This window comes from Tursiops truncatus, chromosome X, assembly GCF_011762595.2.
Source record: "Tursiops truncatus isolate mTurTru1 chromosome X, mTurTru1.mat.Y, whole genome shotgun sequence".
In the NCBI taxonomy this organism is placed as follows: Eukaryota; Metazoa; Chordata; class Mammalia; order Artiodactyla; family Delphinidae; genus Tursiops; species Tursiops truncatus.
The window spans coordinates 36928550-36948257 of NC_047055.1; the positions used below are offsets into that span (position 1 = coordinate 36928550).

The 19708-nt window shown below is 35.1% G+C and overlaps 1 protein-coding gene and 1 non-coding gene across 3 annotated transcripts in view; both read right to left on the reverse strand.

The window, feature by feature from the left end:
* Positions 1–19708, reverse strand: part of COL4A5 (collagen type IV alpha 5 chain) — a 218474-nt gene that overhangs the window by 22297 nt on the left and 176469 nt on the right. Inside the window, exons 37-41 of one of the 2 annotated variants that reach the window (XM_019949549.3) lie at positions 8450–8576; positions 5574–5654; positions 4827–4925; positions 4213–4263; positions 2724–2909 (exon numbers count right to left, since the gene is read on the reverse strand). In XM_019949549.3, the coding sequence (XP_019805108.1) occupies positions 2724–2909; positions 4213–4263; positions 4827–4925; positions 5574–5654; positions 8450–8576 (544 nt within the window). The remainder of the gene's footprint in view (positions 1–2723; positions 2910–4212; positions 4264–4826; positions 4926–5573; positions 5655–8449; positions 8577–19708) is intronic. The other variant, XM_033849377.2, reaches the window with a different exon arrangement.
* LOC117310448 (small nucleolar RNA U3) lies at positions 12057–12267 on the reverse strand. Its single transcript, XR_004524599.1, has one exon. It is a non-coding gene; the product is annotated as a small nucleolar RNA U3 (small nucleolar RNA).

Here is a 19708-nt window from a genome sequence, read left to right on the forward strand (position 1 = left end):
CTCCTGATTAGGTGAACATCTTTTAATATGAATTAGCAGTTTTCTAATGGGCAGCTCTTGGTAACTTTTCTTGGGTGTGTACTTTTTATATGTATAGGATGAAAGTAAGATTAAGAGGTTTCTAGTCTGTGCTGGTTGCACTGACTTTTTTATTTACTCTGTGCCTATTAGTCCATTTACATAGCAGCAGAATTTAGAACTTTGTGACAAACCAAAATGTGAAGATGGGATGGTTTGAAAAATTACAAGAGGTATGGCTCGTCAAGAATTGCATATTTGCAGGATCTGATAATACATATTATTGTTTAAAAAGAATGTCTTTTTGAAGAATATTTCATTTACATTAACAGATACGAGGCAAAAATAGGAAATACACTCTAAAGGTAAACGTAAAATAGTATACAATATACTTTTGAGTACTAAAAATTTTCAACTAAAAATGACACAAATATATGAATTTTAAAATGATAAATCAGTTTTCCTAATTAGGTAATTTTGAGTTATTCCAATAGACAGAAAAACTGGACTCTGCAAGTTCCTGACAACTTTCAGAGATAGATCAACATGTAAGAATTGAATTGGCATATATGCTCTTAAAATATATTCAAACACTTGAAAATATTAGGTACAGGTGTATATACACCTATATACACACACATACATACACTATATATGTGTATATAAATAATATACACATACATATATATATATATATATAAATATAAGAAAAGTTTCATACTTCATGCAGATACTACTTTGGAGTTAAGGAGCTAACCTGTAGGACCTGGATAGGGATCAAAGTTCACCAAGGCCCAATGTCATCATTAACAAAAAGGAAAAATATCAAAATTGTTAGAAATATCAAGAAACTAAAGCATTACACTAACTTCTTTCAAGTTAAACTTTAATTCAATAAAAGAATACTCTGCAGCTCATATTCATGCATCTGTATATAAACCAAACTATCACCACTTCACATCAACACTAAAATAAAAACAGCACATGTAACAAATTTTGAAAGACCAAAATCATTTTGATAATAATTATTACTATGAGTGTAGACGACAACAATCAATTCTAAGAGCAATTGGGTTTAAAATTCCATTTTAATATGTAGTTTATGAACAAATCAAGGAGTCACAAATACTCGTCAGATGTGTGTTCTTTTCTGACTACTTTTGTTATTATTTCTTTTAGGAACAGTTATTATTATTATTATTATTTTTGCGGTACGTGGGCCTCTCACTGTTGTGGCCTCTCCCGTTGCGGGGCACAGGCTCCGGACGCACAGGCTCAGCGGCCATGGCTCATGGGCCCAGCCGCTCCGCGGCATGTGGGATCTTCCCAGACCGGGGCACGAACCTGTGTCCCCTGCATCGGCAGGCGAACTCTCAACCACTGCGCCACCAGGGAAGTCCGAAACAGTAATTTTTAAAGAACCTTTGTGACTGATGTCTTTATGTTGACATATTTCAGAGTAATGTTCAGCATTGAGCTCTATTACTAGTAAGAATAAGCAGCCACAGTGCTGATTAAAATACAAAAAATGATAATAGTTTGGTTTATTTGAATTATTGCATGCATAACCAAGCAAGATATTTGTGTCAATTCTTTACATTACATGCAAGAGAATTAACATGGCTGAGGAGCTTTTCACTGCTTTTCTTCAGTAGTAAACCAAAGTAAAACTGTAAATAACACTCTCTATAAACAGTCAAATCAGATCAGATAAAATCTAGTTTTGAAAATGATCTTCTGAACAAAGTATGTGATCCCATTTAATTCATGTTTTTAGAGCACACTGTATTAAAACTGACTGCAATCTCTTCAGAGTTTATGGAAATTTTCACTTTTAAATACATTTTAAAAATGGGTCAGAGACCTTCAAAGGATAAAAAGGCAATTGCTTTGTTTTTTTAATCTTACATTCCTCTTATTTTTAAAAAATCGATGAGGGCCAAGTTTTCAATAATTAGAAATATAAAAATTGAATATCAAGTCTCAAGAATGTATTAATAATCTGTCTCCAGTGATTGAGCTCAGCGACATTAATTCAGGATGAAAATGAGCGTTTCCAAACTTACTAAAATGAAATGACACAGCACAAACACAAAATGAAAAGTGAACATTGGATGCAAAACTGAGACTACTAGAGCAGTTAACACAAGACAAATGAGGTATAGACATGAAGCTGGTATGAAGAGATCACTATTCAATTTAATCATGCTGTGATGTTGAAGATAAATTTGATTGCCTAGCTCCTAGAGAAGATAAAATTTCTTTATTGTGCTTGGTGACATTTGCTGATCATATGACAGAACCATAGCAACACTTTTGGTATGGACCACAAGCATCTATTGGGTGATCACTAAAATGATTTCTGTGATGACATGCTGAGAAGCTCACATTAAAAATGCAGATGACATTTTGCTGCCAGGTTATCAGTATAGCTTTATGTTTAATAAAGAGACTAATAAATCCACTATTTCCTTTTTTCCTCCAAGTTGGTATGTTTTAGTTCAACTTTAAATGATGAAACGCATTACTGAAAAGAATTATTAGATGCCATGGAAATGGATGGAGCTATGAATAAAATAAGCTCTTTCTTTTTAAGAAGTTCTTTGGATTATAGATTCAAAAGTCCTAAAGACTGAATAACCTACCAGCAAAATGAAATAAATGGACTAATAAATAGACCATTCCCCTACCACTCATGTACATACCTGGTCTCCCTGGAGGACCTTGGGGCCCAGGGTTGCCTTTAGGGCCTTCCAGAGCTGGACCTGGAGAACCAGGAGGGCCTGGGGGACCCTGCAGACCAGGGAAACCATGAAAGCCTGGTTCACCCTTTGGACCTGGAAGGCCAGGGTTTCCTGGAATGCCAGGTAATCCTCCATCACCCTTTTGACCTATGAAAGTGAAGTCATGTTAGAGAACACATTAAATGATACTGAATATCAGGCTTGTCTGTAAGACTAAAGCTGCTCCCACTTACTAGAACAAGTAATGGAATTTACTAAGGTCATTTCTACCTCCTACCAAATCCCCAGCCCATCCAGAAAACCCATACTGTTATTTCTATGTATAGAAATATAGAAACAATAATAACTTGCATCCTAAAAGATATCCTTTGTATTAGGACACACAGCAATGATCACATGACCAGTAGTTATGAGAAAAAAGGAGAAAAAATAGAAAAGTATAAAATATCTGCAACAATAGGTTAGAGATAGCTGGAGGAAATTCCTAACACAAATGTTTTGAGACTAATTTTTGAGACCATTGGAAGATATGGATCTTCAACGGTTGCTGTGTGTCCCCAAAGACCATTCTATCCAAGATTTAGAAACACAATCTAGATGAACTCTTTTCAACACCTTTTCTACACCACCGACATGCTTGAGAGCAATAAAACAGTCGCAGATTAGACTAATAATTTTTATGTTGGATTCATGAAAAAAATACAGGAATTTCTAAGAGATCTATGTGTGGTTTGAAAAAAGCCTCCATAGAATAGCCAATGGTCATTTCAGAACATAAACATACATATCTGTACACACATTCAGTCATTTAATTGACTACTTGGTGCTTACAATAATAGTAAGAACAAATGAGGCAAGGTAGATGTGTGTGCACACCTACCCATCCAAAATGCAAGATGTAAATTAAGATGGAGTTTTCAATAGACATTTTTATTATTGGTACATATTTCTACAGTTTTCTTATATAACCTTGGTTTTGGTTTCCATGGGGAGAAAAAAGTGTTTTTCTTCTGGCTAAAAGGGTTTTTAAAAACTTAGTGAAATCTACCTCTTCGTACAATTTTGCTTTCTTTTTTTAAAAATTTTAACATCTTTATTGGAGTATAATTGCCTTACAATGTTGTGTTAGTTTCTGCTGTATAACAAAGTGAATCAGCTATATGTATACATATATCCCCATATCCCCTCCCTTTTGCGTCTCCCTCCCACCCTCCCTATCCCACTCCTAACACTTATTTATGAGGTTAATGAAGAGATATCTATATGTAAATGTTCTTAATGGTGCATTTTTTATAGTACAACTCTTTATACTAAGTTGCTAATTAAGAAATGCTTTAAGATGTAACTCTAGCTTTGAGTTGTCTGGGGTTGTATGTGGAGATTAATAAGTAAGTGTACTGGAGAATATTATATTTTATGGACTGATATAGCATGCTTCATTAAAGTTTACCAGAAAGTCCTGGAAGTCCAGGGGGTCCTGGGATTCCAAAGCCTGGTTGACCTGTTAGAGCATAAACCAAAAATTCTCAAATAGATAATAATAACTGAAACAAGGACAAACTATTTTTGGATCATTTAGGTTTTTCGTAAGTGCTGCAATGTATATTATGTGAAACATGAAGACATTTCCAACATGGAACTACAATTCTAACATGAGAAAACCATATAAACTTATATTCTATTTGTGATGAGTGTTATCTTTAAAAACTCATGTCATATGAATATATGTGTATATATATAAATGGAATAGAGATTGCATAGTGAAAGGAGGTCATCCAGAGTAGTTGACTTCTTGATGACAAGAAGTTGTCCAGGTAGCTTCTTGACATGAAAAATTGAACAAGAAAGGATATGGAGTTTTTCATAAGAGGGAGGCAACTTTATCGATAAATGTGAGGTAATATTCGCAGGACGGAGTGGAAGAAGGTAATTAGGAAGGGAAAAGTATGTGGTAGCTTAGAGGGTAAGAAAGAAGATACAATTTCACTATGGGTAAAAAAGGGCAAAAGTTAAAGTAGACAAGGAAGAAATTAGAAAATTAAGGACAATAAAAAAATATAGCACCTGGTTCACCCTTCTGTCCAGCTGGTCCAGGAATACCATCTTGACCTGGTTTGCCTTTTTCACCTGGAGGCCCTGGTGGCCCAGGACGACCTCCACCACCTAAAGAACAGAGTACAGCAGGTTACACCTATCTTCCTAATTCCCTTTTCCTTACATATCCCCAATTCTTTCCATTTTGGCTTCAAATAGTTCTACCCAAAAGACACAAAGTGTCTCTGGGACACTCCTTTTAAATCATGAAATCTTGTGGAAAAGAAATACAGGATAATTTGAGAATAAGGAACTGCTTTATCATTCATTCAGTATTCAAAACATTTCACTTTCTCATTTTAATCTACCTTTAGAATATATAAGAAAGCAAGATGTGCATGTGTCCGGGGATGGAAGTGGGGTGAATTATAGGCCTTGTATGGGGCCAAAGGAAGTGATTTGCTTTAGAATTCAGTAAACAAAGAAAACTACACCTTGCCATTCTAAAATAATCAGAGTGTCTACCTACTATTATAGGATACTTGAAATAACTCTCCTTGGAAAAAGTGAGCCCCCCAAATAAGGTCCCATAATAATAATTTTAAGCAACTTTTATTAAGAATTGCTCACTTCGTACCTAACAGGTAGTATTAAGTGAATGATCACCATGTTTCTTTGTCTTGAAAATGTTCACAGCTCCCAGAAATGATCTGACTTTCCAAAAATGAATAAAGCCTTAGTTTACCAGAACAGCAAACCCTTATTTTTCATTCTTACCTACAGGACCAGGTTCTCCTGGAAGGCCAGGGTTCCCAGGAGGACCATTAATACCTTTTGGTCCAGGAAGGCCTGGGGTTCCTAGAGTAAAGAGCTCAATTTAATGATAAAAGAAAAACCACACTGCTTTGAGAGCTACAATTCAAATTTACAATTTAGAGTGTTAGCATAGAAACAGTGAAGAATAGAAAGAAAACCCAAAAAGATGCTGGTGTTTGCTTGATGATTTAAGAATAATTTTAAGTTTTAAATTGATTTATCCAGAGGTTGACATTATTTTATATTCATAATAAAAACAATTATCACATATTATACTGGTAGAATTAATTGGTAGGATTCCATTGTATGGATATACCAAATTTTTAAGAATCCATTCATTTCTTGTTGGACATTTGGGTTGTTGTCAGGTTTTAGCTATCATGAATATCTATTCTATTTATGGAAACCTGGTCTACTTAGCTATTATGAGTAATGCTGCTATGAATAACTCTGTGCTGGTATTTTTGTAGACATAAGTCTTAATTTATCTTGGGTAAATACTTGGATAGGAGTGAAACTGCTGAGTCACAGAATAGGTATATGCTGTGATTTATAAACAAACAAACAACAATATTTGGGAATTCCAGTTGCTTCAGATCCTTGTACAACATATCGTGATACCGGTTGTTTTAATAATAGCCATTCTAGTAGAAATGTAGTGCTACCTCATTGTGGTTTTAATTTGCATTTCTTTGATAGCTAACGATATTGATCGCTTTTGCACGTGTTTATTGAACATCCGTGAACCTTCTTTTGTGAAATGTACGTTCCAAGTCTTCGGCATTTAGAAAAGTGGATTGCATGTCTGGTTATTATTAAGTTGTAGAAGTTCTTTATATATCCCAGATATCAGTCATTTATGAGATACATGTTTTGCAAGTGTCTTCTCCTAGTCTGTAGCTTCCTTATTCATTTTCTTAATGGTGTCTTTCGATGAGCAGAAGAAAAGAACTCAGTTTCTTTAAAATAAAAAAAGAGTGTGGAGCAATTGGACATCTGTGTGAAAAAAAATGAACCTTGACCCCAATCACACCATAAAACTATTCTTCTTCGAGACAGACCATAAACCTAAATATAAAACCTTAAACCTTAAACATTGAAAGTTACAGAAAAAATTAGAATATTTCCATAAACCTGAGTAGGCAAATATTTCTTTAATAGGACACAAAAGCACTAACCATGAAAGAAGAGTAAGAAAGGACTTTATTAACATCACATGACAGCATTAAGAGAGTGAAAGGCAAATTTGAGACAGAAAGAATCTATTTGTAATACATATCCAGAATATATAAAGAACTGCTCTGAATAATAAGAAAAAAGGCAAACAACTCATTAAATAAGAGCAAAAAAACTTGGAGCAGGTACTTCATAAAGATGCCAAATGGCCAATAAGTATATGAAAAGGTGTTTAACATTGTCATTCATTAGGAAAAGGTACATTAAAACTTCATTGAAATACCTCTATATAACCACAAGAATTGCTAAAATTAAAAAGACTGACAATATCAAGTGAGGTGAGGATACAGGCAACTGGACATTTCACAACACAAAGTACTAACTACTATATGATTATGGCAAGCCACCAGGAGCCACCCATGGACATTCATACATTGCAGGTGGGACTGTAATGTATAAAATCACTTTGGAAAACTGGCACCATCTACTAAAGTTAAATGTACACCTACCCTCTGATTCAGTAATTCTACCACTAAGTTTTTGTGTGAGAGAAATGAGTACACGTGCCCCGCAAAAGACGTGTCAAAGAATGTTAATAGCATCTTTTTCCTTAATAGTCCCAAACTGGAAACAACCCAAAAGTCCATCAAGAAGAGAATGGGTAATTGATTATGGTTTATTTCTTCAATGGAATATTATGGAGCAATGATAAAAAAAAAAGCACAAAACCTGCTGACTGGCAACAAGATAAATGAATCTTACATTCATAGTGATGAGTGAAAGAAGCTAGACACAAAGATATATACTGTATCATTCCATTTATGTGAATTTCAAAAACAGGTAAAATTAACTGGTGGTGATAGAAGTCATAGTAGTGGTTACCTGGGGAAGGGGGGTGTCACTGTGAAGGGGCATAGGTAAACTTCATGGGGTAAGGGAACTGTTTTATACCTTGATGTGTGTGGTGCATACATGGATATATATATATATATATATATATATATATATATATATATATATATATATATAAAATGTAAAAACTCATTTATTGTCTTGTACATTTTACTGTATGCTATACTTTAATAAAAAGGTGAAGGAAAAGATAACCAAAGGCCCAATGCATCCATGCCACTGTGCAATCCAAAAAACAAACAAACAAACAAAAATACAAGCGTAAACAGAGCAGGTACTATAACAATTGAGTTCAGACCACCTACTTGACTACAGCGCTTAAGTCCCTTTGCTTGCATGACTCAGTCCTTATCATTTGAATGAACTGCATGATTGTTCTACCAACAGCTACCCACCTGTGCCTGAGTACAACATTCTAAGGGAATCAGCAGCAGGCTAGGGCTTAGCAGTGTACATTATCACCTAGCAAACTAGTAAGGCCTCTTAGTTGACTTGTGGCTAGCAGTCAAAGACTCAAAAGTGCTCTCTGCCCACAGGATATTGTCCTGCTGAGTTGGTAATGCCCATTTTCATTTTCTACAGAAAGAAATTTCGGCAAAAATGTTAAAGAGCTAGTTCGAGATTGCTTTGCTGGTCCATAGCTAATTGAGAAATAGAACAGAAGTCTGTCAATTAAGAAGTTGCTTTGTGACACGGGTTAGAGTAGATAAGAAAGGAGAGAAGGAAGCATTTAAGAAAAGTAATATTACCAGGGAATCCAGGAAGGCCTGGTTGTCCTTTTGCTCCAGGGCTCCCCGGTAATCCAGGCAAACCAGTATCTCCCATAGCACCTTTGATACCAGGGTTCCCTGGGTATCCTGGCAGACCAGGTTCACCCTAAAAACATGAATAGAAAGATAAAACTGAAGTCTCTACATGACTTAGATTTTATAACAACATAAAATTATTCGTAGAGCTTCTACTGTATGTCAGGCACTCTACTAAGTGCTTTACATAAATTTCTTCATTTAATCATCACAACAGCCCTTGGGTTTAGGCTTTATCATCTCCATTTATAAATGAGAAAACTGAATCTTGGAGAACTCAAGTGCCTAAGGTCTCTGGTAAGTAGCAGAACTGGGATTTGAACCAAGATCTGTCAGACTCCAGAGCTCATGCTATTCCCATGATATGCAGATGCATTATTCTCATTAATCCTAACTCTGTAAGAAAGATACTATTATTATCCCCATTTGATGGTAATGCAGCTAATAAGTGGTAGAATCTGAGTTTGGGTCCAGGCAGTTTGATTTCAGAACCTGTGATCATCATCCCTAGTATACTACAATGAAATTCATGGCTTACAATAAGCATGTCAAATAATAATTACAGTAGGTTCTACTGTAAAAGGGAAATTTCATCTTAACATGAAGAAGTCTATCAGTTCTTCAGTGGACATCTCAAATCCCATTTCCTCCATGAAGACTTCCAGGACAGAAAGCCTACCCTAAAAATTTAGGGTAGGTTCTTATTCCATTATGTTTATAATGCTTTCACATATGCATGTCTTGACTCTTCAATTACACTGAAAACTTCTTTGGGGTCAGAGATAATTCATATATAAGCACTTTTGCTCAACGAACATTTGCATTGTTTTCTTCTAATAAAGCCTTAGAAGAATTCATACCCACTTTCACGATTAAAACAAGTTTTTCCCAACAACAATGAGAATATATGTCATAACACTAAATCTACCACAGTGTTCACTGCTCTGCTCATGAGGACCATGACCTGTCCAACAAAGTGTTCAACATCACCTGCTGAATACTTTCTTTTTCATTTAGTGCTTATGCTTGTCTAGGTGAGTAAGATCATATATTTGTGACTCAAGTGTCTCCACACTATGGTAAAAGCTTTTTAAACTAATGACTTTTCTCCTTACTTCCCTTTCTTAAAAAACAATTAACAATCTTGTGCTTGGAATATATGTATTTCTGTCTGAACCATTATAAATCAAATATCTAGCATATTTTTACACACATAATAGGTATACAATTGAATTTTGGATTGAACTGGTTCCAGCTTACGTACTTACAAAGAAAAGCTTTGAATAAACTATCATAATTCTTCTTGTTATTGATGAACCAATGACATATATCAAAATTTAAAAAAACAAGAAGAAAATTCTATTATTCTGCTAATGGTAAACATGAAATGCAGTAGATAAACTTCTGATTATTTATAATGAAGTATTTTAAATTCTACAAATAACCCCAAATTGTAATTTTGACCAGTTCTTGTTCCCTGATACAGTTCTTCTTACCACTGTATGGCCCTACTCCTTCAAACCAAGTGAACTGTAAAAAAGAAAGTAAATTTTCACTAGGACTTCTGAAAAGTACTACAATTTGCTAGTTTAAGTTTCACCTAAACTTTTATTATTCATACACTTGCAGAAAAAATAATGAGCTTCTAAAAAGATAAGCAAGAAGATAATGAAAAAGAGTACTCAGAAAATCAACAACCTGGCCAAGAATCCTATAAATCACTCTGAGAAGGGAAAATTCTAGTCTACTAATACTCTCAGCAAAAGCTAGGCAAGACTTAAACCACACTTATCCATACACTTAAAGCACAAATATCTATATTTATTCTAATGTCAAGCTTTGATATAATTCTTTTTTAAATTGAGCTATAATTGACATATTAGTTTCAGGTGTACAACATAATGATTCAATATGTGCATATACTGTGAAACGATCACCATAGTAAGTCTAGTTAGTATCCATCACCATACAGTTATAAAATTTTTGTTCTTGTGAGGAAAAGTTTTAAGCAATTTTCAATATACAATATAATTTATTAACTATAGTCACCATGCAGTATATTACATCCCCATGACTTATTTAATTTATTGCTAGAAGTTTGTACTTTTTAACCCCCTTCACCTATTTCACTCACCCCCACCCTCCCCTGCCTCTGGCAACTACCAATATATTCTCTATATCCATGAGCTTGGTTTTTGTTTGTTTTATTGTTTTGATTTTATTTGTTTTTAGATTCCACATATAAATGACATCACATGGTATCTGTTTGACTTATTTCACTTAGCGTAATACCCTCAAGGTCCATCTATGTTATGACAAATGGTAAGGTTTCATTCTTTTTTACACACCACTTCTTTATCCATTCATCCATCAGTGGACATTTAGGTTGCTTAGCCACTGTAAATAATGCTGCAAGAAACATGGGGGTGCATATATCTTTTCCAGTTAGTGCTTTCATTTTCTTTGGATAAATACCCAGAAGGGGAACTGCTGGATCATATGGTAGTTCTATTTTTAATTTTTTGAGGAACCTGGATACTGTTTACAGTCCCAGAAACAGTGTGCAAGAGTTCCTTCTGTCCACATCTTTGCCAACACTTGTTATTTTTTGTTTTTTTGATAATAGCCATTCAAAAAGGTGTGAGGTGATATCTCATTATTTTGATTTGCATTTTCCTGATGATTAGTGATATTGAGAACCTTTTCATCTACCTATTGGCCATAGGTATGTCTTTTTTGGAAAAATGTCTATTCAGATTCTCTGCTCATTTTTGTGTGTGTGTGTGCGGTACGTGGGCCTCTCACTGTTGTGGCCTCTCCCGTTGCAGAGCACAGGCTCCAGACACGGAGGCTCAGCAGCCATGCGTGGCATGTGGGATCTTCCCGGACCGGGGCATGAACCCACGTCCCCTGCATCGGCAGGCGGACTCTCAACCACTGCGCCACCAGGGAAGCCCCTCTGCTCATTTTTTAATCAGATTGATTTTTTTGTTATTGAGTTGAATGAGTTCTTTATATATTTTAGATATTAACTCCTAATCAGATATATGATTTGCAAATATTTTCTCCCATTTAGTAGGCTACCTTTTCATTTTGTTGGTTTCCTTTCCTGTGCAGAAGTATTTTAGTTTGATGTAGTCCCACTAGTTTATTTTTTTGTTTTTGTTGCCTTTGCTTTGGAGTCCAATTCAAAAACTCATTGCCAAGACCAATGTCAAGGAGTTTACCACTTGTGTTTTCTTTTAGGAGTTTTATGGTCTCAGGTCTTATGTTCAAATTTTTGATCCACTTTGCGTTGATTATTGTGTATGGTGTTAAGATAGTGGTCCAGTTTCAATTTTTTTGCATGTGGCTGTCCAATTTTCCCAACACCATTTATTAAAGAGACTGTCCCTTCCCCACTGTATAGTTTTGGCTTCTGTGTTATAAATTAACTGACCATACATGCTTAAGTTTATTTCTAGGATCTCTATTTTGCTCCATTGATCTATGTGTCTGTTTTTGTGTGAATACCATCTTGGTTTTTTTTTGTTTTTGTTTTTGTTTTTTAACTCTGACAGCGTTCTCTCCCTCTTACTCTCCCAAAGGAAGAGAAGAACAATCATCAGTGGCTAGTGGCAGTTGCAGAAGTAACACCAAGAGCTGACTTCACACTCAGGAGAGAACGCTGCACCTCCTTCTCGTGGTTTCGGGTGCTCTACGCGTTCATAAAAACTTCTCTAGTAACAAACTATACAAATGATCCCTGAAAATATAGTCTTCATACTTTTTTGATTACTATAGCTTTGAAATATAGTTTCAAATCAAGGAGTGTGATGCCTCCAGCTTTGTCCTTTTTTCTATTGCATCAGCTATTTGAGGTCTTTTATGGTTCCATACAAATTTTAGGATTGTTTGTTCTATTTTCTGAAAAAATGACACTGGAATTTTATAGGGATTGCACTGAATCTACAGATTGCTTTGGTAGAATGGACATTTTAACAATATTAATTCTTCCAATCCATGAGCATGGAATATCCTTCCTTTTATCTGTGTCTTCTACAATTTCTTTCATCAACATCTTACAGCTTTCAGTGTGCAAGTCCCTTGGTTAAATTTATTCCTAGATATTTTCTTCTTTTTGATGCAATTGTGAATGGAATGGTTTTCTTAATTTTTCTTTCTGCTAGTTCATTATTAGTGTATAGAAACACAACACATTTTTTAATATTGATTTGGTATCCTGCAGATTGACTGAATTTGTTTATTAGTCCTAACAGTTTTTTGGTGTTGTCTTTAGGGTTTTAAAAATATATAATATCATGTCATTTGCAAACAAGTTTTACTTCTTCCCTTCCGATTTGATTGTTTTTTTCTTTCTTTTCCTTGCTTAATTGCTTTGGCTAGGACTTCTAATGCTATGTTGAATAAAAGTGACAAGGGTGGGCATCCTTGCTTGTTCTTAATCTTAAAAGAAAAGCTTTCAGCTTTTCACCATTGAGTATGACGCTAGCTGTGGGATTATCATGTATCGCCTTTATTACGTTGAGGTATGTTCCCTCTATGCCCACTTTGTTGAGAGTTTTATCATATGTGGGTATTGAATTTTGTCAAATGCGTTTCTGCATCTATTGTGACGATCATATGATTTTTACCCTTCATTTTGCTAATGTGGTGTATAATATTGTTTGATTTGCAGATGTTAAGCCATCCTTGCACCTCTGGAAAATTCCCCTTGATCATGGTGTATGATCCTTTTAAAGTATTTGAGTTTGGTTTGCTAATATTTTATTGAGGATTTTTTCATCTGTGTTTATCAGTGATATTGGCTGTAATTTTCTCTTCTTGTGGCATCCTCGTCTGGTTTTGGTATCAGGGTAATGCTCACCTCATAAAATGAATTTTGAAGTATTCCTTTCTCTTCTATTTTTTTGGGAGAATTTGAGAAGGATTGGTATTAATTCTTCTTTAAATGTTTGATAGAACTTACCAATGAAGCTGTCTGGTTCTAGACTTTTATTTTTTGGGAGATTTGATATAACTGAAAATGGAATATATCATCCCTAATGAGTCAAATTTAACATTGTGAAACTACCTAACAAATACAGTAACACTGTAAGACTAAAATGCTTTTTAACAAGCCTGAAACTAGAACTGCTTTCAAGGTCACTGTGCTGTATAACAGGCACTCCACGTAGAAAAAGGAGTCAAGTTGATACCTATTTTGCTGTTAAAATCCAAATTGGTTATCTAAGAGTATTTGGATCATAGTCATTCTCTACTATCTCTTAATAACAGAATCTCGTTTCCATTCCATGCTATAACCTAAGACCTGGAATAAAATATCAGGCTGACCTCAATATACAGAATAGAAGACATCAAAGTTGGTGAAAAAGCTAACACTGCTATTGTGTTCCACTGTAAAACTGAAGAAGCACTGCCAGTAGAAAAAAAAAAAACACAGGACAATGAGTTGAAAATATCTGGTGAGAAAGGGTAAAAACCATACCCTGTTTTATGGCAAGAAGAGTATTGCAATAGTAGTCCAATCAGTTGGAAGTTGTGGTTCTCACATAATTATTAAATTTTTTTACAGTTCAATTTATATTTGGAGATTAAAGACACCATGAACCAAGCCATATATAGGTTCTTCTTTAGTTAGGAAATATTAACAATAGGGATTTAAGGAGTGGATGCAGAGATACTCTTATTTAACATTTTACTAAATGATATAGGAAAGGGAGTATAAAATAAGATCTTCAAGTTTGCATGCTACTTTCCTCTCCCAGGTAGTGAAATTTTAAGCTAACAGGGACAAATTGATAAATAAAGGCTCAAAGCTGCCTGAGCAGGCCAAAACACGGTACATGGGATTCAATGAGTATGTGTAAGGTGATGAACTTAGAGAAAAGGCGATGAACTTAGAGAAAAATAATATGAACTAAGTTTATAAAATAATGAACCCTATGGTATCCTTTACCACCCAAGGAAGATACTACCTTAGTTGCTATAAGTCTATTCAGAAAATCTATTCTTTATAATTCAGTCTTGGTAAATTTTGTGTTTTTAGGAATTTGTCCATTTCAAAGTTATCCAATTTGTTGTTGTACACTTGTTCATAGTATCCTCATAATCCTTTTTATTTCTGTAAAATTGGTGGTGATGTACCCTCTTTCATTTCTAATTTTAGAAATTTGAGTCTTCTCTCTTTTTCTCTTAGCCAACCTAGCTAAAGGTTTTTCAATTTTGTTCATCTTTTCAAAAGAACCAACTCTTGGTTTTACTGATTTTCTCTATTATTTTAAATCTCTACTGTATTTATTGCTGTTTTAATCTTTATTATTTCCTTCCTTCTGCCAGCTTTGGGTTGAGTTTGTTCTTCTTTTTCTAGTTCCTGAAGGTATGAAGGTAAATTGTTGACTTAGGATCTTTCTTCTTTAATGCAAGCATTTACACTATAAATTTCCCTCTTAGCATTGCTTTTGCTGGATCCTATAAGTTTTGGTATGTTGTGTTTTCTTTTCCACTTGTCTCAAGATATCTTCTAATTTCCCTTGTGTCCTCATCTTTGTCCCACTGGTTGTTAAGAGTATGTCCTTTAATTTCTACATATTTGTGAATTTTCCAGCTTTCCTTTTGCTGTTTACATTTTATTGTAACTGGAAAAGATACTTTGTATGGTTCCAATCTTTTAAAATTTATCAAGACTTATTTTGTGGCCTAACATATGCCCTATTCTGAAGAATGTTTCTTGTGCACTTGAAAAAATAGATACTCTGCTGTTGTGGGTTGGAATGTTCTGTATAGGTCTGTTAGGCCCAATTGACTTTGCCCATTTAAAAATTGGTCTATTTGCTTTCTTATTGAATTATAAGAGTTTTTAAAATATACTCTGGATACAAATCTCTTATCTGATATATAATTTGCAAATATTTTCTCCCTTTCTGTGGGTAGTCTTTTCACTTTCCTGATGCCATCATTTGTAGCACAAAATTTTAATGTGGTTCAATTCATTTATTTTTTCTTTGTTTGCTTGTGCTTTTGGTGTCATATCTAAGAAATAATTACCCTAACCCAAGGTCCTGAAGATATATCATGTTTTCTTCTAAGACTTTCTGCTTGTCAATTTCAGCAAAAAAGCTATCTGGGATTATGATGGGGATTGCTCTGAGTCTGTAGTATGATTAGATTTTAAGAAGGATTAATGGAGGTTAGAAATATTATGCCACATTTAAAGAATACAGTCATTAAGTTTAAGAGTTGAAGAAATCTTAGGTACTACCTAGCCCAGCTGTCTCATCTCACAGACAAACATTTTGTATAGAGTGCTTTATAATTTACAAAGTGTATTTTTAAATCTAACTGAAGTCTCACAATAACTCTGTGCAATAGGTATAATTCTTCTTTCTATTTTACTGACAAAGTAGTGAAAATACAAAAGAATTAAGTGACTTACAAGGTCATGTAGACAGACTCGGGACTCAAAGTTCTGCCTATTGATTCCCTGTCCAGGGTTTTCAGTGTACTATATTAATTATGCTTTTTGACTAACAAGGACACTTTCTCATAAATTGTGTCATTTGTAAAACAAACTACCATCTGACCTTCTACCACTATCCTTACTTCTTAACAGCTCACTAATTATAGAATTTTTTCTTATGCTTGACATCCCCCAATCATACTATCATGTCTTCTGAAACTTTTATTCTACTCTTCCTTTACAATATAGGCAGGTACTCTTCATTTTGCATAACAGTATTGGACTATAAAAATGAAAATGCAAGATGAAACCATGTAAAGAGATTTTAAAAATCAATGGGAAAAATATGATCATTCTATGACCTGTAAAAGTTTCTCTCAAAACACTAAAATCCCTCTTCCTGTCAGTTATACATGTATAGAGAGTCAAGTTCATATGTTGATCATTTCAACTTCGCTAGCTTTCTTGGCTGCACATCTAAAGTCTCTCAAATGGTGGCAGTGTCAACATTCCTTTGGCTGGCTATTTCATCTCTAACTCTATCTACATTAGATTTAAATTTCATTTCCAGTATTATCACCTTTCCTTTTTTTTTTTACTGCACTTTCATCATTGTTGGTCAATTTTCTCTTTTGATTATCCATTTTTGTTAAATTTCAGTTTGGTTTATCAATGAGAGACAGAGGCAACACACCTACATACTTTGCTGTCAATGCATTATGGGAACAATAGATTCACAGTGATGAATCACTGACAGATTTTGAAAGAAGTGAAATGACTGCTCACTGATCATGATGCACAGTAGATATTTACATAGTGGTTTAGGGATTGAAGAGCTAATATATCATGGTAAATTAAATTTGAACCATATTGTTGTGGACTGATGCTATTTAACTAAACTGTGGTAACAAATTTGTGCATATCAGAACTGTACAAAGCAAGGACTGCCTGTGCCTATTAGAACTGAGAGGTAAAATCTTATTTTTCAAATATGTCATCATTTTAAGATAAAATAATACCACCTGAAAGAAAGAGTAGGATACTTCAAATACATGATTTCCTGGTTTTGTCAGCTCTGCAAATGTCCAAATTTAGTGTAGATTTCCTTATTGAAATATACTTGTAGGATGCATAGAAAAACTAAGAGTTAGCCTCTTGCTTGAAGAGTTGAATATACTGTGGACACTGGCCAGTTGAAACATGGTTTTCTGCGGCCATCCATTATAGTTTCAGAGATGAATTATTATGGTAATTTTGGTTGCACTATATGGATGTTAAAGTTCACTCAGTCTAGAAAAAAATATGTATAAACAAATTTAGAAAAATTTTAAAATGTAATTTCAAATCAATGAGTAAAGAATGGAGCTCATAACAAATGGGTTTGGGTTATTTCGATAATTTATTTGGAAAAAAATATATAGTTCCTCACCTTGCAAAACACACAGAAAAAGTCAGATGGGTTAAAGATGTAAACATAAAGAACAAAATCATGCAAATACTGGAATAAAATATATAGGATTCTTTTTATAATCTTAGATATAGAAGTCTTCATAACATTCAGAAAACTATGCTCCTGATCTTTTCTGCCAAATCTGTTTCTCCCCAAATCTTTCCTATCTAAGTATGTAGCAACTCCATTCTTGCAGTTGCTCAGATAAAAACTTTAGAGTCATTCTTGACATCTCTCTTTCTCTCATATTCCATACACAAATCTTGCTGACTTGACTTGGAAAATATCTTAAGATTATGACAGTTTCTTATCACTTCCACTGCCACCACCCTGATCCAAGCTATCAACATCTCTAGTTTGTATTATAAATAAAAATAAAAATAAAATAATAATAATAAAAAGTGTCATAATTGGTCTCACTCTTTTCATCCTTACTCCTCTGTGATTTATATCCAAAATGAGAGCTGTGATTTTTTTTTTTAATTAAAGTACAATCATGTTATTCCTTCCACTTGTCCCTTATTTCACTTAGGAGTATAAGCCTTACTATGATCTAAAAAGCCCTAGATAATCTACCCTCCATTACCAACCTGATCTCATCTCCTACTGACTTTCACCTCAATACTTGGCTTAATTCACACTAGCCTCATTTATATTTCTCGAAATGCCAGGGTCTTTGAATGACTAACCCCCTCATTGCATGAAGCCACTTAAACAATTGTTATCAGAGAAGCTTTTCCTTACTACCCTATTTTAAAAAATGTAACATTTCTCAGCAATTCTTATCCCCAAGCCTCACTCTAATTTTGCAATACCTTCTAACAAACTTATTTATTTTGTTTATTTTGTTCACTGACTAGATGTAAACTCCATGCAGGCAGTGAATTTGTTTCACTCATACTCTATCTCCAGCACCTAAAATAGTTCCTGGCACATCATACATACTCAATAGGTATTTTTTGAATGAATGAATGAGTATAACATTCGTTTATGTTAAAATGTTAAACTTCTACTTGATGAAATATACAGTAAACACTGTAGTAAGACAAGCAACTGACTGGGAGAAACTATTTGCAACATATATAATAGACAATGGATGCATCTTTGGTGTTTATAAAGTACTTTTACAAATCAATAGGAAATACATAAGCAAATCCCCTTCTAAAAAATGAGGCAAAGAGTATGAATAGAAAATTTGCTGAGCAGATATACATAGAAGAAATCTCACTTGGAATCAGGAAAATTCAAATTTAAACAATGATATGCTACTTTTTACCCATTAGATTGGCAAAATTAGAAAGACTGATAATACCTAATACTTGTAAAATGAGGAGAAAATAGAAAATTTCTTACACTGATCAAGGGAGTATCAAGCAGTAGAGCTATTTAATTAGAAAAATTTGCCAGTAACTATCAATATTAAAAAGGAATATACAGGCTTCTGCACACCATCCCAGAGCTGAGGTGTTGGCACAGTTATTTCCCAGGAGGAACTCTGGTCTGAAGGGCCAGGTGCGAGAACTCTGCATGCGGCCCCCTATGAGCAAGGGAAACCAGACTAAGCAACAAGGGAAAAAAAGTTAGACACTCCACGAGAAAATGAGGAAAAGCAGCAATTAGAGGAAGACCTTCAAGATGGCAGAAGAGAAAGACGTGGAGATCACCTTCCTCCCTACAAATACATCAGAAATACATCTACATGTGGAACAGCTCCTACAGAACACCTACTGAACGCTGGCAGAAGAAACTCCCCACGTACCTGGGTAGGGCAAAAGAAAAAAGGAAAAACAGAGAAAAAAGAATAGGGATGAGACCTGTCCCTTGGGGAGGAAGCTGTGAAGGAGGAAAAGTTTCCACACACTAGGAAGCCCCTTCGCTGGTGGAGATGGGGGATGGCAGTGGGAAGCTTCGGAGCCACGGAGGAGAGCGTAGCAACAGGGATACAGAGGGCAAAGTGGAGAGATTCCCGCACAGAGGATCGGTGCTGACCACCACTCACCAGCCCGGGAGGCTTGTCTGCTCACCCACCAGGGCGGGTGGGGGCTGGGAGCTGAGGCTCGGGCTTCGGAGGTCAGATCCTAGGGACAGGACTGGGGTTGGCCACGTGAAGACAGCCTGAAGGGGGCTAGTGAGCCAGAACTGGCCGGGAGGGAGTCAGGGAAAAAGTCTGGACCTGCCTAAGAGGGAAGAGACCATTGTTTCGGGGTGTGCGAGGAGAGGGGATTCACAGCACCGCCTAAACAAGCTCCAGAGACAGGCGCGAGACGCGGCTATCAGCGCGGACACCAGAGAC